The 22,123-nt window shown below is 42.2% G+C and overlaps 1 protein-coding gene across 2 annotated transcripts in view; it reads right to left on the bottom strand.

Annotated features, from left to right (window-relative positions):
• Positions 1-5,418: 5,418 nt before the first annotated feature.
• Positions 5,419-22,123, bottom strand: part of kcnq2b (potassium voltage-gated channel, KQT-like subfamily, member 2b) — a 124,883-nt gene continuing 108,178 nt past the window's right edge. For both annotated transcript variants that reach the window (XM_030728743.1, XM_030728744.1), the window contains 6 exons: positions 15,160-15,207; positions 14,463-14,571; positions 12,859-12,990; positions 12,668-12,788; positions 12,402-12,577; positions 5,419-6,220 (listed from right to left, as the gene is read on the bottom strand). In XM_030728743.1, the coding sequence (XP_030584603.1) occupies positions 5,587-6,220; positions 12,402-12,577; positions 12,668-12,788; positions 12,859-12,990; positions 14,463-14,571; positions 15,160-15,207 (1,220 nt within the window). In that variant the 3' untranslated portion in view covers positions 5,419-5,586. The remainder of the gene's footprint in view (positions 6,221-12,401; positions 12,578-12,667; positions 12,789-12,858; positions 12,991-14,462; positions 14,572-15,159; positions 15,208-22,123) is intronic.

Genomic DNA, 22,123 nt, shown 5'->3' with positions numbered 1-22,123 from the left:
GATGGGTTTTTTGGGATCATTCAAACATGCACAGGTTTGAGTAAAAGAGTGTAATTAAAGGTCACATGACCAGCATTGAAAAGAAAAATAAAATGAACTCTGGATTTTACTGGAAGAATCGACAGATGTACAGACAGATCAGCTGATGTCAGCAGATCAACGTCAGTGGCCAATGTCAGTCTGTTGTACGTCAGGTTTTTGTTGGCTGAATGCTCAACAATAGTCTGAAGAGGTTATAGCTTTGCGGAGCTGTGGTTCAGGAGGTAGAGCAGGCCATCTGCCACCTGGAAGGCCGGCGGTTCTTGGGCCACATACCACAAACTGCTCCTGAAGCATCATCAGGTGAGTGACAGAAGAAAAGAAGCAGCTTTGAGTGCTCAGATTAGAAAATAAATCCTAGAACATTTCAAATGTCAGAGGAACAAAGGACGGCATTCCAGCAGGTCAGAGAGCATGAACAGTTATCGGCTAATTGTAAAAGTATATGATGGAGAAATGTTCACTTATGTCTGGAAATGTGCAGGAACTCAGTTTTATTGGTTTCAGACTAAAGACTGAAACGTACAGAAAAACCTAGAGATGTTCAGGTCACATTATTTCTGCTGTGGTTAAAGGCGTTTAATGAATACTGAAATATAAACGGGCAACATTCAGTGTGAAGAGAGCTGTATGACAATCTGCAGGAACATGAAGCTAAAAACTCAAGATTCTGAATTCAACAACTCAGTGACAGATTTGTTGCATCATAAGATTTTTTTTTTTGGACATTAGCCTCTACCACAGTGGACTATGAATCAAACAATATGTGACTGAAGTGCAGACTTGCAGCTTTAATTCAAAGAGTTTAACAGAGGTTTTGTATTACAGTCCACCATTTTCAGAAGCAATTGGACTATGATTCAATCAGTTTCATGTCCAGGTGAGCCCCATCACCTCATTATTTCATTACAAATTAAGCAGGTATAATACCTGGCGTTATCTGTGTAGGTTCTCAGTCATCCAAGTCATGGTTGAGAAAATTTTCTTTTCAAGCTCCAGGGACAGAGATGTTTCACATCTCATCCGAATGGCTTCTTCAGTTGTAAAACCAAAAGGTGGAGAGACCCAAGTAAACCCCAGTGAGGGTGTCCCCTGGAGGTGGTCGACCCACTATTGTCCACATGCATAACGATATGAGCCAAGGTGTGAAAAAAGGTGTGGAGCATTACAATGAGGGTAATGACATCTTCAAGAAACTTAAAGTCGAGTCATTTTTTTTAAGCTCCAGAGAATACCTGGAGTTGATTCAAAGTGTTGAATTTGTATTTTAAAGCTTTTCACTGTGATTTAAAATATGACGGCCAAGGAAATTCCAGTGTGAGTGAGAGAGAGGCCATCATTAGGCTGTATGTTTGTGTAGATTCTCAGTCATCCAGGTCATAGTAGTCTCTGGAGCTTGAAAAATACATACGTTTTACCAGGGAGGACACCAGAGATAACAAGTTACCATTCCTGGACTGTGCGGTGCTTATCGAGGAAGATGGAAGCCTCAACATTGAAGTTTACCGGAAGCCCACACACACAGACCAGTATCTCCTCTTTGACTCCCACCACCCTCTGGAACACAAACTTGGGGTGATCAGGACCCTACAACACCGTGCGGAAAGTGTTCCCTCTAAGGCAGAAGGGAAGCATAAGGAACACACACACATTAAGAAAGCCCTCAAAACATGCGGTTACCCCAACTGGGCCTTCATCAAATCAGCTAAGATGCACAGGAATGAAGGCCAAACACAAACTACAGAGAATGGGAAGGACAAGAGGAACAACATTGTCATCCCATATGTGTCAGGCTTGTCAGAGAAACTCAGAAGAATTTTCTCCAAGCATGACATCTCAGTATACTTCAAACCAAGTCACACCCTAAGACAAAAACTGGTTCATCCCAAGGACAAACCCGCCAAACACAAGATCAGCGATGTAGTGTATGCTGTTCAGTGCAGTGAAGAGTGCTCGGACCTCTACATTGGTGAAACCAAACAGCCTCTTCACAAACGAATGGCACAACATAGAAGAGCCACCTCGACAGGACAAGATTCAGCAGTACATCTGCATCTGAAGGAAAAAGGGCACTCTTTTGAGGATGCCAATGTTCACATTTTGGACAGGGAAAACAGATGGTTTGAAAGAGGAGTGAAAGAAGCCATCTATGTCCACTGTGAACAACCATCATTGAACAGAGGAGGTGGATTACGTCACCAACTTTCCCCCGCTTACAGTGCTGTCCTGAGCTCCCTTCCCAGACGTCTCAGCCCCCATTCACACCTTTGTTCCAGTGACCTCAATAGGCCACAGGAAACAATGGAGCGGAGTCCTAAATTGGTTTCAACTGAAACCACTGATTAAATATGACCCACGCCCCCTTCACACCTGGGCACATGTGTTCACGCACATGATCAATAGAGGGTCATAACCATCTCCAGGGGACTACGCCCACAGGGGTTTACATACCTGGGTCTCTCCACCATTTGGTTGAGAACTGAAGAAGCCTTTCGGATGAGAGGTGAAACGTCTTCAAGAAACAAAAAGAAGTCCAGTCGCCTTTTTCAAGCTCCAGAGACCATCATTAGGCTGAAAACCCAAAGTAAACGAATCAGAGAGCACAAACTTTAGGAGTGTATATAACAGCACCATGGGTTGTAAAAAGTGGGACAGCAGTAGTTCAGCACTACAAAGCTACCATTTCCATTCTTATTAAAGTGTCCAAATCCAAGACGTTTCATTTTTAAAAAGAAGCAATGTGCTGACCAGCTCTTCAACAACAAAAGGCCTGAAAGACTACAAAAGTGCATGTTGACAGAATTATTTCCATGGTTAGAAAAACTTCACATCATCTATCATTTAACCAGGTCTTGAGGAGCTATGAGAATCATTGTGAAATTCTACACTCACGAGATGCCTGCATGGAATAGAGTTTACAACAAGGTGAAAATTACTGATCCTACTCAAGAATAAGGTCTAGACTTCTGGCAGACTTCAAGGGATTTTCATCCATTGTTCCTTATATTTAAAATGGTTCGTCCAGTTACTTTTGAGCCTCTGAAAATGGGTAATATGTATAAAATGTCTGTTATTTTATAGTTAATGCAAAACTTTACTTAGCCAACTTGAACTGAAGATTGAAAGTCTGCACTTCGATCACATCCTGATTGATTTAAACTCCTGCAGTGGTGTACCAAGGCTAAACTACAGAAAAAGGGGACAAGTTTAAACATCTGGACACACATTGACTGACCCAAAAAAATTCCAGAACTTATCAAATTTCAAAATATATTTCCTGGTTTTCACCCAGGAAACAATAACAAGAGCAAGAAAAAAAAAAAAAAAGAGCCCCACTGAGAAGGTGCCAACGCTTGGCTGTTTTGGATTGTGGCAGGGATTGGAGTGTGTGTGTCTGTGTGGTGGTCGTGGTGGTGGGGGTCAAAGTGCTGTTATGGTAAAGTGTGTGAAGTTTGATGGGTCTAGCTTGGACAGTATGCATCTATGGGGTGAATTTGAAGATCCTGGGTCACATCATTCTCGGTTATGGCATTCACAAGATTTTCAGAAAACTTGACCTGTGACCTTTAGCTTGAGGTCAAGGTTGCCAAGATTCGAACTTGTCCAAAATGTTTAGTCAGTGCATCTATGGTGTGAATTTAAACATCCTAGGTCACATCATTCTCGAGTTATGGCCAACAAAGTTTTTCTAGAGCATACGAGGCCACTAAGGTTATGACAGTAGCTCAGCTGAGCTAAAAAAAAAAATGATGGCTCAGCAGTGTCCATGTAAACAGTAAATAAAGTTTTTACATTCAGTTCTACAGTTGTGTTAAAGCAGGTGACTTTCATCTGCCAATCAGAGCAACACAATCACCTGATTCATCAACTTTAGTTTCTTATCTTTACATTTTTCAAATTCTTCATCTTTTATTTTGGTAGGTTTGTCGAATTTTGGTTTCCTGAAGCGACTTGAAGACTAATAGATTACTGAAGTCTGCAGTGTTATGGACACTGTACCAGTTTGTTTGTGGTGACGGGCGAGTGTGAAGGTGTGACCATCTATGACTACAAGCTGTAGGTAGTGACCAAAACAAGAAGACTGTGAATACAAGTAACGGAAATGAGCTTCCTCTGAAGGGTGTCGCTCTTGAAGATATGCTGTGGATCATGGTCAATCAGAGGTGTGTTCACTGCTGATGGTTTTCAGATGTGTTCCTGAGCCCATGCAGTGATGGGCTGAGGAACTGAGGGCTTGAATACCACCAACATCCCACTCTGCAGCTGCTTTGCAGACATTTCTCTGAATCTTTTCATCTCATTTTGAACCACAGGAATCATTAATTCTGTCATTTTACAAACATTCTTCTTAAAGTGTTGAAACTATTTGCCTACAGTCTTTCACAGTGAGCTGGACCCTCCACATCTTTACTTCTGAGATTTGTTACTGTATCAAAGTTAAAATGAACACCAATGAGGTTTCTCAATATTTCATGATATTTTTTGTTTTTAATTTTCTTTTGCTTTAAAGTTTCTCAAGGGACTTTCTGGCAGAAAAAGTTAGAGTTTGTAAAATTAAGATTTTCAATGTTTACGTTTACGAAACAACATTCAATGAGGTTTAAGTAAAGACCCTGTTTTGGGTTCAAATTCAGCTTTTTTAGCAATGTAACCATGTCTTAGAAAACTTGTTTGGTAACAAGCATTAAAGGTAAGCTTGTACCCAATATGTACTCTGAAATCACAGCAGGTCTATGAAGCGTCATGTTATTGGAGGATGTGTCTAAAGCATATGTGTTAGCTATGACTTTAGGCTGTTAGCGTAAGTGTAACCATATGTAGTTAATTAATTGACTAAGTGAAGTTTTCCTTACATCAAAAATATTCCTGGAAAAAAAAAACTGCTGAAGATTGTGTGTCATAGATTATCAGATGCAAGCTGATAGTGTGCGGGTAAGAAAACGCTCCAGTGACAGTGCAGTCACTTTTAGTGAAATAACCACAATAAAAAAACATATAAACAGAGTTCATTCAAACTGTTCCTGTACCTGCAGCCTTCTTTCTCTAAAAGGGAGAATAAGAAACCAATTTCACATAACATTAAATTTACCTGCAGCTCAGGGTTCACTGAAAGCTTAGGGTTTACCTGAAAGTTCAGGCTGATTCTGTGTTTGAGCTCTGGACAAGAAGTAGAATCAACAAACAGCAGCTTCAGTCTGACACATGTTGCCAACATTTTTTTTTTTTTTAATGATTAATAAATGTATCAGTGAGCTAATATTATGTGATAGCATTATCTTATAAATAGAAACAAGCAATCACCAATCAGGTGAAAGAGTGTCCCAGCAGTGAGCCAATTAGTGACAGAATGGACAAACATTTGCTGTGCAGAATCCGTCACATAAATCGTACCATCATGCTGGCGGCTGCTGAGTGCCGTCAGTTCCCATGATGCTTTGCTGCGAGCCTCCAGCTGGTGGTTTAAATCTTCAGGTTTAGTTTTTATTCACATTTTGATTATTTTTAATTTAAATGTTCTGCTGGTTTGACTCTGGATTTCCAACAGCTTCACTTGGTTCCGGTCCAGGCCCGGTCTGAGTGCGGTGATGGAGCACAGAGCTCAGAGTCGGAGTCTGACTCCCCCTCGGCAATGTAGGGCCGGACAGTGGTGCAGCAGGCACCTCCTTCCCCTCCATGTTGGTCTCCCAGGTTGGTGGAGGAGTAGAATCCATTGTTGAGGAAGTCTAGGTTTTCTCTGGACTGGGAAATGGAGAACCCACTGAAGGACCGCTCCAGCTCTTCATGGTCCACTGACGGAATGGAGATAGAGGTGTCACTGTCAGGCTTCACCTCCTCACCTCCACCCCCCATCCCATTGGACCCCTCTCCACCCTTCTCCTGTCTCTCTGCCCCCCCTCGGTCTCCAGTGCTGTGTCGATTTGATCGGTTCCCGCCATGTCTCTCTCCGGCTGGAGGTGGGGGCAGTCGAACCAGTGACCCATCCCCCACCGGACTCGGAGTATTACCGTGGCTACGCTGGGGAGGGGGTGGAACCTGCTGGTGGAGCTGGGAGCTGATTGGCTGCCAAGAGGTGGAGGGAGGACATGTGGGGGCATTGTAGTTCCTGTGTCCGGTGGAGCTGCTGGAGCGGACCATCTTTGTCACAATCCGAGCCTTCTCTGAATGTTCACCAGGCAACACCCTGTACAATTTGTAAACAACATAGTGAAAGCAAGCAACATTTCATCAACAGTATGTTCTGAGGTTATCAACAAGAAGTTCTGAGATTATACCCAGGACTCCTTTGTAAGGCGCTCTCACTTGGTGTTGGCTCTCACTAAACGTGAAGCTAGTGACACCAGCAATCACCAGCAATTATCTTCCAGGGCCAGAGCAGGAGAATCAACATCCTTGAATCAATCAACACCCCCGAGTTACACTAACTCTCAGAATGCTCGAAGCACAGATCGCGGAGGAGGAGGAGTAGCAGCAATTTCCCATTCCAGCATATTAGTTAATCAAAGACCCAAATCAAAGTTTTAATTCATTTGAAATTCTGAATCTTAATCTTGTCCATCCTAATTGGGAAATTCAAAAACCTGGAGCCCACCCACCACTTTAATCATAATCTGGATCTTGTCCTGACATATGGCATAGAAACTGAAGACTTAACAGTATTCCCTGAAAGCCCCCTCCTGTCTGATCATTTCTTAATAACATTTAATTTACTTTAATGGATTACACAGCAGTGGGGAATAAATCATTATAGTAGATATATGCTGTAACTAAGATTAAGGATTAATTCCTTGATTATTATCTTCTTCAGTGCCATGTGCCAACACAATGCAGAGTAGCTACCTAAACTCTGCTCCCAGAGAGGTCGATTATCTCATCAGTAGTTTTACATCTTCCCAGCGTACGACTTTTGATCTTGTGGCTCCTCTGAAAAACAAATTGTGCCTGACTCCGTGGTATAATTCACATTTGCGCAACTTAAAGCGGATAACCTGTAAGTTGGAGAGAAAATGCTGTATCACTAATTTAGAAGATATTAATTAGCATGAAAAAAGAGTTTGTTGTTCTATAAAAAAGCCCTCCGTAAAGCTAGGACATCGTACTACCCATCATTAATTGAAGAAAATAAGAACAACCCCAGGTTTGTTTTCAGCACTGTAGCCAAGCTGACAAAGAGTCAGAGCTCTGTAGAGCCGGGTATTCCTTTCACTTTAACTAGTAGTGACTTTATGGATTTCTTCACATATAAAATTTTACCCATTAGAGAAAAAATTATTCATAACCATTTCAAAGACATATCTTTATGTTTGGCTACTTTCAGCACTGCTGGTATTTGTTTAGACACTCTCTCCAATTGATCTTTCTGAGTTAACTTCAATAGTTACTTCCTTCAAACCATCAACATATTTATTACACCTCATTCCTACTAGACTGCTCAAAGAAGTCCTACTATTAATGAATGCTTTAATCTGAAATATGATCAGTCTATGTTTAAAACTTTATTAATGAACTATGTACCACAAGCTTTTAAGGTGGCAGTAATTAAACCATTACTTAAAAAAACATCTCTTGACTCAGCTGTCTTAGCTAGTTATAGGCCAATCTCCAACCTTCCTTTTTTCTCAAAAATTATTAAAAGAGTAGTTGTAAAACAGCTAAGTGATCATCTGCAGAGGAAGGGTTTATTTGAAGCGTTTCAGTCAGGTTTCAGAATTCTCAATACAGAAACAGCATTAGTGAAGGTTACAAATGATCTTCTCAGGGCCCCTGACAGTGGACTCAACTCTGTTCTTGTTCTGTTAGACCTCAGTGCAGCTTTTGATACTGTTGACCATAACATTTTATTACAGAGATTCGAGCATGCCATAGGTTGACCTCTGCACAGTTAGTTCGGAGGTCATCAAACCCTGCAGTAGTTTGAATCATATTTATCTTTATATTTATGTTCTTCTAAATGGAGAGTCTTCTTCACAGTTTAATTATGGAGTGCCACGGGGTTCTGTGTTAGGAACAGTTCTATTCACCTTGTTCATGCTTCCCTTAGGCAGTATTATTAGAAGGCATAGCATTCATTTTCATTGTTATGCAAATGATACACAACTTCATCTATCCATGAAGCCAATTAGTTAAACTGCAGGAATGTCTTAAAGACATAAAGACCTGGATGACCTCTGAATCCCTGCTTCTAAATTCTGATAAAACTGTACTCAACCCATTTAAATCTTAGAAACATTGTGTCTAACCAGATACTTACTATCATTACTGTCAGGCTGTCCCAAAAGCTCCCTGAAAAGCCTTCAGTTTTTCTTTTCACTCTCTTTGTGTTTATATACCACTCTGCATTTAATCATTAGTTATTATTAATCTCTGGCTCACTTTCACAGTGTGTCTTTTGTCCTTTCTCCCTGCCCCCACCCGCAACCGGTCACTGCAAATGAGGTGACTGTTTGCTGTGATTTAGCGCCATATAAATAGAACTGAATTGAAGTTCTTTGGTTGACAACACAAAGTTCTGAGATCGTGGACAGTTAGTTCGGAGGTCATCAACAGGAAGTTTAATAGTTATAGTCAGCAAATTCCAAGATAATCAACAGGAGGTTCTTGAGTTCGACCAAATAAGAAACGAGTACCATGGATCTGCCAAACTGGGCTCTCAATGCTATCAATCGCATTTTCTCCACTATGAGATTCGGAAAAGGGGAGCCCGCCTGCCCTAGTGGAACAGACCTGGTTGGATACGTAGTTGTCTCATGGAGCGTGTGGAGACCTGTATGTCTTGCTGCTCTGTCGGTTGAGGACATGGAAGATGGATACATATTCAGCATTCTGGTAACAGGATCTCTTCTGTCTGGGCTTGGAGGATACCTGATTTACCGGGAAATGAAGAGAATCTGGGCAACAGTTCAGCTCCCTCAGCTGACGTTGGGGCCAGCTATCATATCTCTCCTGGACAATTTGTCAACAGTTGCTCTTCCCCCCTCCCCTCTCTTCTGTGATTTCTGTGAACTGGGAACCATGACCGCTGACAAACGTCCATCACTATCAGCAAACTGTTTAGGCAGGGAGCTAGGTCCTGGCTCCATGCCCCTGACCCACTGTTTTTTGTTGGCTCCTCGTACCCCACACCTGCCCTTACCCACCATGTTGCTATCCCAGCTTTGAATGTGCTAAGTTGCTTTTGCTGAGGTGGTTTTTTTTGGAACCTCGTAAGGTGCTCACAATGAACACAGTACTACCCTACTGTACTCCTTCTTTTTTTTCCTGCTTAAATCGGCGGCACCCTTGATGGCAGCAGCCACAGACACTTATCTCCCCTCTTTGTTTAGTTTTGTCTGTTCTCTTGGATGAGTGTTCTGGAACGCAATTTCATTGTATGTCTGGAACGCAATTTCATTGTATGTCTTGATGTATAATGACAATAAATTGTTCTTGATTCTTGAGGAAGGTCTTTGGTTATCAACAGAAGTTCTTTGTTTATAGGCAGGAAGTTCTGAGATTATCAACAGGAATTCAATTCAATTCAATTTTATTTATATAGCGCCAAATCACAACAAACTGTCGCCTCAAGGCGCTTTGTATTGTGGGTAAAGACCCTACAATAATACAGAGAAAACCCAACAGTCAAAAACGACCCCCTATGAGCAAGCACTTGGCGACAGTGGAAAGGAAAAACTCCCTTTTAACAGGAAGAAACCTCCAGCAGAACCAGGCTCAGGGGGGGCAGTCATCTGCTGCGACCGGTTGGGCTGAGGGGAGAGAAAAGACATGCTGTGGAAGAGAGCCAGAGATTAATATCAATTAATGATTAAATGCAGAGTGGAGTATAAACAAAGTAAATAAGGTGAATGAGAAACAGTGCATTATGTGAACCCCCCAGCAGACTAGGCCTATAGCAGCATAACTAAGGGATGGTTCAGGGTCACCTGATCCAGCCCTAACTATAAGCTTTATCATAAAGGAAAGTTTTAAGCCTAATCTTAAAAATAGAGAGGGTGTCTGTCTCCTGAATCCAAGCTGGAAGCTGGTTCCACAGAAGAGGCGCCTGAAAGCTGAAGGCTCTGCCTCCCATTCTACTCTTAAGTATCCTAGGAACCACAAGTAAGCCAGCAGTCTGAGAGCGAAGTGCTCTGTTGGGGTGATATGGTACTATGAGGTCTTTGAGATAAGATGGTGCCTGATTATTCAAGACCTTGTATGTGAGGAGAAGAATTTTAAATTCTATTCTAGATTTAACAGGGAGCCAATGAAGAGAAGCCAATATGGGAGAAATCTGCTCTCTCTTTCTAGTCCCTGTCAGTACTCTAGCTGCAGCATTTTGGATCAGCTGAAGGCTTTTCAGGAAGCTTTTAGGACAGCCTGATAATAATGAATTACAATAGTCCACCCAAGAAGTAATAAATGCATGAATTAGCTTTTCAGCATCACTCTGAGAAAGGATGTTTCTAATTTTAGAAATATTGCGCAAATGCAAAAAAGCGGTCCTACATATTTGTTTAATATGTGCATTGAAGGACATATCCTGGTCAAAAATGACTCCAAGATTTCTCACAGTGTTACTGGAGGCCAAAGTAATGCCATCCAGAGTAAGTATCTGGTTAGACACCATGTTTCTAAGATTTGTGGGGCCGAGAACAAGAATTTCAGTTTTATCTGAATTTAGAAGCAGGAAATTAGAGGTCATCCAGGCCTTAATATCTTTAAGACATTCCTGCAGTTTAACTAATTGATGTGTGTCATCTGGCTTCATTGATAGGTAAAGCTGAGTATCATCTGCGTAACAATGAAAATTGATGCAGTGCTTTCTAATAATACTGCCTAAGGGAAGCATGTATAATGTAAATAAAATTGGTCCTAGCACAGAACCCTGTGGAACTCCATAATTAAACTTAGTGTGTGAAGAAGACTCCCCATTTACATGAACAAATTGGAGTCTATGAGATAAATATGATTCAAACCACTGCAGTGCATTACCTTTAATACCTATAGCAAGCTCTAATCTCTGTAATAAAATGTTATGGTCAACAGTATCAAAAGCTGCACTGAGGTCCAACAGGACAAGCACAGAGATGAGTCCACTGTCAGAGGCTGTAAGAAGATCATTTGTAACCTTCACTAATGCTGTTTCTGTACTGTGATGAATTCTGAAACCTGACTGAAACTCTTCAAATAAACCGTTCCTCTGCAGATGATCAGTTAGCTGTTTTACAACTACTCTTTCAAGAATCTTTGAGAGAAAAGGAAGGTTGGAGATTGGCCTATAATTAGCTAAGACAGCTGGGTCAAGTGATGGCTTTTTAAGTAGAGGTTTAATTACAGCCACCTTGAAGGTCTGTGGTACATAGCCAACTAATAAAGACTGATTGATCATTTTTAAGATTGAAGCATCAATAATTGGAAAGACTTCTTTGAACAGTCTAGTAGGAATGGGATCTAATAAACATGTTGCTGGTTTGGAGGAAGTAACTATTGAAGTTAACTCTGAAAGATCAACTGGAGCAAAAGAGTCTAAACAAATACCAGCAGTGCTGAAAGCAGCCGAACATGAAGAATAATCTTTGAGATGGTTATGAATAATTTTTTCTCTAATGTCTAAAATTTTATTTGTAAAGAAATCCATGAAGTCACTACTAGTTAACGTGAAAGGAATACTCGGCTCTACAGAGCTCTGACTCTTTGTCAGCCTGGCTACAGTGCTGAAAACAAACCTGGGGTTGTTCTTATTTTCTTCAATTAATAAACCTATCGGTTTATTGAATAGAATACAATAGAATAGAATACAATAGAACTTTATTGTCATTATACATACAATGAAATTAATCATCATACATACAATGAAATTCGTTCAGAACAACCATCCAAGAGTAGGACAGACAAGACTAACATAGGGGAGATTCTCTTCATTTCCCTTTTCAGTTTTTTATTTGTAAAAAATGTTTTGAATCATGTATAATTTTTGTTCCACTTCACAATTGTATACCACTTTGTGTTGGTCTTTCACATTAAATTCCAGTGAAATATATTCATGTTTGTGGTTGTAATGTGACAAAATATGGAAAAGTTCAAGGGGTATGAATACTTTTTCAAGCCACTGCAATCCTTTCCACCTGCGAGCACGTTTGCACTGGACTGCAAGCATCCAGCCTACAGCTCAGGCTGGATGACAGGAAATTCTGAGATTATGAGCAGGAAGTTCTTTGGTTATTAACAGAATGGGTCTTCAGATGTGTTAAATTAAAACTGGGAGGAAAAAGGCAATCTTTTTACTGTTATCATATTTTTCATCACTTGTGTGACTCTGATGATGCTACTGACACTTGTATTTTCCTTTATGTTAATGACACAAATAATTAATAAAAAGAGACACTGACTGCATGATCTTGGAGATGGACTGGCTCTTCTCCAGCTGATCCACTGGACTGTGGTATGGTGGGGCTGGGTCTGGCTCCTTGGACCCAAAGTAGGCATCGGTCTCAGCCTGAGGGATTCCCATTCGCTGGATGTAGATGTTAACCAGAAAGTCGAGCTTCCTCTCCATGGACAGGACCTAAGGGAGATAAGACCGGCAGAGGACCAGACTCATGGCTGAAACAGCATCAGAGAAGCCAGTAGATATACTCCTCAGTCTGTTGATTACCTGCTTCTCCACTTTCCCCAGGCGTCCCATCATGCTCGGGTCCTCAGGTAGCTCCTCACTGGCTGCTTTGGGACGATCTTTGTCTGCAATTGGTGTTCCTCTGCCAACTATCTGATCCACCCTACCAATCAGGAGACAGAGTGAGTCAAACTGACCATAACCTCAAACGGTCTTACTTCACACAGTCTTACCTGGACTGGAGGTTCTTGATGCGGGCAAGCATGTCCAGGTGTCCGGCTGAATACTGTTCAATCACATCCATGACATCGTACGGACGAAGACTTTCCTTAAACTTCCTCTTGGATACCATGAAGCGCATGATGCTAAGAAAGGAAACAAAGAGGCAGCAGTCACACCACATAGACTCATCTCTAAAAACAGAAAGTGAATGTGAATTCTCAGGAGGTATTCTTGGGCTTTTCTGCACAAGAATATTTGTGGTTTCTTTTTCCAGGTCCTAGTAACCAAGCCTGTTCGAGCTACATGTTGTTTACCTGCATGTTTTGGCATGGGCTTCTAGATTGGTAATGAAGTCAATAAAGTCTGGACCACATCCATCTACAGTTTCTGGAATGGGGTACGAATGGGTCTGTATCTCTGTTTCAGCCCTCAAGTGATGTACCAAAATCTTCAAAATGGTTGAACAGAGCATGATACCTGAACTCTGATTCAGAGACCAGCTGATAAGTTCTGGGCCTAGGGACACCTCAGGGTCATGGCCATGGAGAAACATGTATAAAGTAATCATTTAAGCTTCACCCAAAGCTGAAGATCTACAAAACCAGACATTCTGAACCAAAGACTGTTTCCACCAACCTGCACAGGTACCACTCTCTGACAGTCAGGTGGAGCATTAAGATACCAGAACTTTGTAGGTTTATGATTAAAAAGGTCAGTGATACCTAGGATGGAGAGGAAGTTTAGGGTAGACTGGATTGTGTTCCTCTTTTCCCCCCCATTTCTTTTATATTTATATCATCTATTACAATCGTGGCTATATTTTTTTTTGGGGGGGGGGGGTAATGATGGAGGTCAAGCGGGTTAGAATAAGAAGGGAAGGGGAGGATGGGTCTTGGAAGTCCTAGAGGTAGAACCCCTCCATTCTCACATGTTCCTGTACTAAAACAAACATGGAGGCTGGCCCGCAACTTGTTCTGTTTATATAGAGCAACATTTGTGCCAGTTTGTCTCAGCTCTAAAGTCAGGACCAGAACCTAAAGGGAACAGCACACAGCAAACTCATATCCAGATCCAGATAAAAAGGACCCAGCCAACACTTCTGAGCATTCAGCATATGTCCTGAGGGGTGCCGGTTCTCTCTTAAGTTTTTAATTTTGCTGGAGCTGCTGCTGCACATCTCATCCAGAATTTAATTCTGGTCTTGATTCCAGAATGGGACAGCTGGACTGTTGGAGAGCTGCTGAGGCAAGAACTGAAACTTCAGATAACTGATGTGACTGAATACACTAACAAAAACCACATGGGAAATGATAATAATAATAACAATAATAACAATAATAATAATGTCTTAGCACAGGTGCTCTTGTAACACAACAGAACACAGTGACAACAGAAAGCAATGAAGCTAACTGAGGTCAGACTGACTGCTCTTACCCAACAGCTGATGGTGACCTTTGACCCTGGGGTGAGCAAAAATTGAAAAAAAAAATTACAAAAAAAACAAAAATAATGTGAATAAAAAGCATGATTCAGTGTAGGATAAATAGCAAATAAAGGGTGAGTAAAGCGATGAATGGTGGCAGAGAAACAAATGAATGCAGGAAACTGTACGTACCAGATGGCTCTGATGGTGACCTTTAACGCCGGGGTCAGATCCTGAGGAACAAATTCACAGTGGCAGCTCTTGTTGTCGTCAGCCATGTCTTCTCCAGGCAGGCTGGCCTCTAAAGCAACAATGACATTAATGTGTGTAATCGACTGCATCACTCCACACACGCACACATACACGTACACACACGTACACACACGCACACACCTGAAACATCCTGACATGTACTGCAGGACCTGAGGGATCTGACATGTCGTTAAGTCACAAAAGGACCAGAGACCTTAAACTATAGATGATGTCCAGACGACAAAACACACACAACGGAAATGCCGTCACAAACAGGTAATACAGTTCTAAAGTCATATTGACTAATAAGAAGCCACTGCATGTAAACAAATAAAATACTAATAAACACTATTAAAGGTGGCTCGTTTTTATCCTGTCCTATCCGTTTTGCTGTTATAACCAAAGCTCTGCATAGAGATTGATGGCGAAAGACTGATGAAAAAAGACTAAGGAACTCTAATGAATAAAACCAAAGATGGACAAATGGAGGAAGATTGATGAAGAAACCCTGATGAAAACAAACTGATGAAGAAAATCTGCGTACGCATTTACCTCTGATCAAGGCTTCCCTCCGTGTATTTTGGGGTGTGTGTGTGTGTGTGTGTGTGTGTGTGTACGCGCATATGTGTGTGCTGACCTGGGGAGCTCTTCTGTCTGAACTCTTCGTCCTGCATCTCTATCAGCACTACAGGAGGAAGAGGAGATAGGAAACACCTTCATCAGAGGAGGATCACACTCATCAACACTGTCACCCAGAAAACCAAAGAATTTAAAAAAAAATGCAGATGTTAGCCTAGCTTAGAGTGAATGCTGGAAGCAGATCGACACAATGAACTTTACATGAACACTGGAAGCAGAGGAATGCATGAACACTGGAAAAAGAGGAACGCCATGAACTTTGCATGAACACTGGAAGAAGATGCCCATGAACTTTAGTTAAATGCTAGAAGTAGAGAGACACTGTGAGCTTTAGTTGAATTCTGGAAGCAGATAGACACCATGAACTTGACATAAATGTTGGAAGGAGAGGGATGCATGAACACTGAAAACAGAGGAATGCCCTGAACTTTGTACCCTAACACTGGAAGTAGGACACCGTGACCTTTACGTGAATGCTGGAAGCAGAGCTATGCATGAACACTTGAAGCAGAGGGATGCCAGGAATGTTTAAAGAACGCTGGCAGCAGAGAGTGACCATTGACTTTGCAAGAAAAACTTGAAGCAGACAGCTTTCATGACCTTTAATGAATGCAGAGGGATCCTGTTAACTTCAATTGAATGCTGGTAGAGTGATACACGAACACTTCAAGCAGAGGGACTCTCCTGGTGTAGTGCTATCATTGCCTGCACTCTCCTCACCCTCACCCACAGCGGAGCCAGCCCCATCACCCACCCCAACCCAGCCTCACATCCACCTCACAGCTGATCAGGTGAGAAGTCAGCACAGAAAGACGAAGATCAAGAAGGCAGCGGGTCCAGATGGAATCAGCTCCAGACTGCTCAGGGATTGTGCAGACCAGCTCTGTCAGGTGGTACTGCATATCTTCAACCTGAGCCTGAATCTGGAGAGGGTTCCTGAACTGTGGAAGACTTCCTGCATAGTTCCAGTGCCAAAGATCGCACATCCCAGGGAGTCCAACCACTACAGACCTGTGGCCCTGACTTCTCACCTGATGAAGACCATGGAGAGGCTCATCCTTCATCACCTCCGCCCACTGGTGAGCTCAGCGCTGGACCCCCTGCAGTTCGCCTACCAGCCCGGCATTGGGGTGGACGATGCCGTCATCTACCTGCTGCACAGATCCCTCTCTCACCTAGAGCAGGCAGGGAACACTGTGAGGGTCATGTTCTTTGACTTCTCCAGTGCTTTCAACACCATCCAGCCTGCACTACTGAGAGGGAAGATGGAGGGAGCCGGAGTAGACAGTCAGCTGACGGCATGGACCATCGACTACCTCACCAACAGACCACAGTATGTGAGGTGCCATGACTGTATGTCTGATGTGGTAGTCTGCAGCACGGGGGCGCCACAGGGCACGGTCCTCTTACCCTTTCTGTTCAGTCTGTACACCTCAGACTTCAGGTACAACTCGGACCACTGCCACCTACAGAAGTTCTCAGATGATACGGCCATCATTGGATGTGTATCAGATGGGAACGACCAGGAATACAGGGGTGTCATCAGTGACTTTGTCGGCTGGTGTGAGAACAACGCACTCCAAATCAACGCCAGCAAGACGAAGGAGATGGTCATAGACTTCAGGAGGAAGCCACCCCCTACAGCACCGGTGAACATCCAGGGAAAGGATATTGAGACTGTGGTCTCCTACAAATACCTGGGTGTTCATCTCAATAACAAGTTGGACTGGACTACAAACACAGACGTCCTGTATAAGAAGGGCCAGAGTCGACTCCACCTGCTGAGGAGACTGAGGTCCTTTGGTGTCTGCAGGACTCTGTTAAAGACCTTTTATGACACAGTGGTAGCATCTGCCCTTTTCTATGCAGTGGCCTGCTGGGGGGGTGGATGCACCGAAAGAGACAGGAGCAGGATCGACAAACTGGTGCGGAGGTCTAGCTCTGTGTTGGGATGTCCTCTGGAGTCTGTGATGGTGATGGGTGAGAGGAGGATGTTAGCAAAGCTGACATCCATCATGAACAACCCCCATCACACTCTGCATGAGAGCGTGGGTGAGCTGAGCAGCTCCTTCAGTCAGAGACTGAAACATCCTCGGTGCAGGAAGGAGCGCTTTCGCAGGTCATTCATCCCAACAGCAGTTAGACTGTACAACACTTCATAATGTCTTGAGTCACTTGGACACTTTACCTCCTCTGCCATCACTTTATCCATACAGTCCAGATACATTTTATTTATTACACTCACCCATATAATGCATACCATGTATGCTGTGTACCTTACCGGCTACAAATGTATATAATTTTTTGATATCTGTATATAGTGTTTTGATGTGTGTGTATATGTGTGTATATGTACATGTGTGTATTGACTATATATTTTCTGTATATAGTGCTTATGCATATGTGTATAGTGTTTTTCTATTTTATTTTATTTTATTTTATTCTATTCTATTTTTAGTTTTCTGTACTGAGCTGCTGTAATGTGCAAATTTCCCCATCGTGGGATCATTAAAGTTTTATCTTATCTTATCTTATAAATGTTGGACACAGAGGGATGCCATGAACACTGTAAGAATGCTGGAAGCAGAGAGACACTGAACTTTGCAAGAACACTGGAAGCAGAGGGACACTGAATTTTAGTTGAACGTTGGAAGTAGAGGGATGCTGTAAACTGGAAGCAGAGGGACACCATGAACTTAACATGAACTCTGGAAGCAGAGGGGCCGTGAACTTTACATAAATGCTGAACGTAGAGGGACACTGAATTTGAAGCAGAGGGATGTTGTGAACATTAGAAGAAGAGGGACAATGTGAACTTTGGATAAACACTTGAAGCAGACGAATACATGAATGCTGGAAGCAGAGGGACACCGTGAATTTTACATGACCACTGGAATCAGAGAGATGCCATTCCTGAAATAAAATACCCAATAGCTAACAGGGTCAAAGTGCAGCTCAAAGGACATCCACACAGAAAGAGACTACAAATGCAAACAGAGATCATCTAATATCAAAAACAGGTGAACAATGACAGGTGAAATAACTGTTAGTGACACAAAGTGGGTGAGTCCTTTGTTAAACTGAGCTCAGCTTTGAGGTGAGCAGCTGAAAGAGATAAAAATGGAAGTGAAGGACACCACTGATTGACATACAGTATGACGAGGTAAAAATACACTCCTGATCAAAATCTTAAGACCAGTTAAAAAATTGCAAGAATTTGCATTTTGCACCATTGGATCTTAAGAAGGTTCTAAGTAGAGCTCCACAATGCTAAAAGAAGAAATCGGCGCAAGAGACAAAAACTTTTGAGCAGGGAATTTATTGTAAACTGCATTTACACTCAAACATGATTTTTTCAGCTGATCAAAAGTTTAAGACCATAGCTCAAAAAAAACTGAAAACCCCCTCAAAACAGAAATCAAAGTGTCAAAAAAAGGACTCAGTAATGAATAGCTCCACCATTCTTGTTGATCACTTCAAACAATCCTTTAGGCATGCTTGATGCCAGTGTTTCCAGGAGGCTAGTGGGAACGTTGCTCCAAGTGTTGAAGATGGCTTCACGAAGGGCATCCACTGTCTGGACCTGATGTCCATTTTTGTTCCCTTGCCATCCATCCCCAAATTTTCTCAATCGTATTTAGATCAGGGGAACATGAAGGATGGTCCAAAAGAGTGATGTTATTCTCCTGGAAGAAGCCCTTTGTCAGCCGGGTGTTGTCAACTGCAGCATTGTCCTGTTGAAAAACCCAGTCATTACCACACAGACGAGGGCCCTCAGTCATGAGGGATGCCCGCTGCAACATCTCCACATAGCCAGCTGCTGTTTGACGCCCCTGCACAACCTGAAGCTCCGTTGTTCCACTGAAAGAAAACGCACCCCCCCCCCCCCCCACTGTGCCATGTAGAAAACATCTCAGGTGGGATCTCCTTGTCATGCCAGTAACGTTGGAAACCATCAGGACCAGATTAAATTTTTTCTCATCAGAGAAGAATTTCTTCCACCTTTCAATGTCCCATGTTTGCTGGACCCTTGCAAAGTCAAGTCAAGTAAAGTCAAGTTTATTTATAAAGCACATTTAAAACAACGACGTTGACCAAAGTGCTGTACAAGATCTGTAACCCCAAGGACTATACTAAATAAAAATAAAAATATATAAATAAATAAATAAAATAATAAAATAAAAATAAATAAATAAAAACATTAAGAACAATAAATAACATAAGAAAATTAAAAATTAAAACGTTTAAAACAAGTACCATAAAATACCATAAAACAATCATCTAAAAGGAGGTAGCACTGCAGCCAAATGCCAAAGAAAAGAAATGTGTTTTTAATAGAGATTTAAATGTGTGTATCGTCTGAGCTGTGCGGATATGGAGAGGTAGATCGTTCCATAGCTTTGGTGCTGCTGCTGCAAAAGCTCGATCACCTCTCTGTTTTAGTCTAGTTTTAGGCCTCTGTAAGAGCAGCTGGTTCGATGACCTCAGAGCTCTTACAGGGGTGTGACAGTGAAGCAGCTCAGACAGATACAAAGGTGCCAGTCCGTTTAAGGCTTTAAAAGTAAGCAATAAAATCTTAAAATCGATTCTAAAACGGACAGGGAGCCAGTGAAGGGATGACAGGACTGGGGTAATGTGTTCATGCTTTTTTAAACCGGTTAAAAGACGAGCTGCCGCATTCTGGACTACCTGCAGGCGGCGCACAGATGATTGATCTATGCCAAAGTACAGAGAATTACAGTAGTCCAGGCGGGAAGTAATAAAAGCATGAATAACTTTTTCCAGGTCCTGCTGCGGGAGATAAGGTTTTACCTTGGCAATGACTCTGAGTTGGTAAAAACTGATTTTGGTAACAGCACTTACTTGCTTCTCCATTTTAAAACTACTATCTAAAATGACACCCAGATTTTTCACAGCATCACGACAGTGAGGAGCCAAATGACTCAGAGTGCCAGAGGAGTTGCTTGAGGGGTCAAATTTACCAAAGCATATGACCTCGGTTTTGCTTTCATTAAGATTTAGGAAATTGTTTCTCATCCAGGACTTAATGTCACTTAGACAGTTCAGCAGGGGTTCCCATGGATCTCTGCTGTTCAGTTTGATGGGCATATACACCTGGATGTCGTCAGCAAAACAGTGGAAACAAATATTATGTTTCCTAAAAATCGACCCTAGAGGCAACATATACAATGAGAAAAGAATTGGGCCCAGAATGGACCCCTGAGGCACTCCACAAGAAAGCTTTGCTGTGGTAGAAAAACAGTTTCCTAGATGGACAGAGAAACTTCTATCAGTAAGATAAGATCTGAACCAAGTCAGAACCGTGCCTTTAATGCCAATTTCATGTTCTAGGCGGGATAGAAGGATCTCGTGGTCCACAGTGTCAAAGGCAGCTGACAGGTCTAGAAGTACTAAAACTGCAGGACTACCAGAGTCCACAGTTAAAAGCAGATCGTTAAAAACTCTTAAAAGAGCCGTCTCTGTGCTGTGACGCATTCTAAAACCTGACTGAAACTTTTCCCACATTCCATGTCCACTTAAAAATGCTTGAAGTTGCTTAAAAACAACTTTTTCAAGAACCTTGGATAAAAATGGTAATTTAGAAATTGGTCTGTAATTTGAAAGAACATCAGGGTCAAGGTTCTTCTTCTTGATTAGAGGCTGTACAACTGCATGTTTAAAGGCAGCTGGAACACAACCAGATGCAAGCGCACTGTTAATCAGAGCGAGGATAGTTGGTCCCACTGAATCAAAAGCCTCTTTAAAAAGGCGAGAGGGAACACAGTCTGTGGGAGAGTTTACAGGTCTCATATTTTGAATCACCTCCTTTAGTTGCAAAGTCCAAACAGGCAATTTTGTTGCGTTGAAGAAGATGTGGTCTTTGAAGACGTTTTTTGTTTCTGAAGCACTTCCCTCGCAGATGTCGTCTGATGGTTATTGGGCTGCAGTCAGCACCAGTAATGCCCGTAATCTTGACGGACAGCCAATTGGATCCTGTGGCTCAGCGCTGCTGAAATTTCTTTGGGTCTACCACTTGACTTTTTTGTTCCATAACCCTCAGGGTCATTTAAAAAATGCAAAATGACTGTCTTAGTGCATCCAACCTCAGCAGCGATGGCACGTTGTGAGAGGCCTTGCAGCTCAACAATTCTACCACATTCAAAATCAGTGAGCTTTTTTGCTTTTGCCATCAGGAGGTCTCGACAGTGTAAAGACTTGACAGAAAATGACATGAAATCCAAATTTTTGCACAGCTTTTGGCTTTTAAAGGCTATGGTCTTAAACTTTTGATCAGCTGAAAAAAACATGTTTGAGTATACATGCAGTTTTCAAGAAATTCCCTGCTCAAAAGTTTGTCTCTTGCGCCGATTTCTTCTTTTAGCATTGTGAAGCTCTACTTAGAACCTTCTTAAGATTCAATAGTACAAAATGCAAATTCTTGCAATTTTTTAACTGGTCTTAAGATTTTGATCAGGAGTGTACATTACAGGTTTACCTAGGTAACCTGAGAGTGAAATGTCATCTAGTGACCAACTGGCAGCTACAAAGATATGCACACTAAATAAATCACTGTGGGCAGAGTTTAAGAGTCTGCTGTAAATGCTGATCTAAAAAAAACAGTAAAACTGTACTCAGAACTAATTAAACCATCCATCCATCCATCCATTTTCTTCCACTTATTTAGAGCCGAATTGCAGGGGCAGCAGACTAAGCAGAGAAGCCCAGACCTCCTTCTCCCCAGCCACCTCCTCCAGCTCATCCAGGGGGACCCCAAGGTGTTCTCAGGCCAGCCAAGAGATATAATCTCCTCAGTAGGGCATGCTCAGAACACCTCACCCAACAGGCATCCTAGTCAGATGCCTGAACCACCTCAACTCACTTCTTTTGATGTGGAGGAGTAGGAGTTCTACTCTGCTGCACTTCTCATCCTATCTCTAGAGGCCAGCCACCCTTCAGTGAAG

This window comes from Archocentrus centrarchus, chromosome 5 (genome assembly GCF_007364275.1).
Source record: "Archocentrus centrarchus isolate MPI-CPG fArcCen1 chromosome 5, fArcCen1, whole genome shotgun sequence".
Classification (NCBI taxonomy): domain Eukaryota; kingdom Metazoa; phylum Chordata; class Actinopteri; order Cichliformes; family Cichlidae; genus Archocentrus; species Archocentrus centrarchus.
Note: the sequence above shows the minus strand (reverse complement) of the source record. Positions and strands in the feature narration are given on the sequence as shown.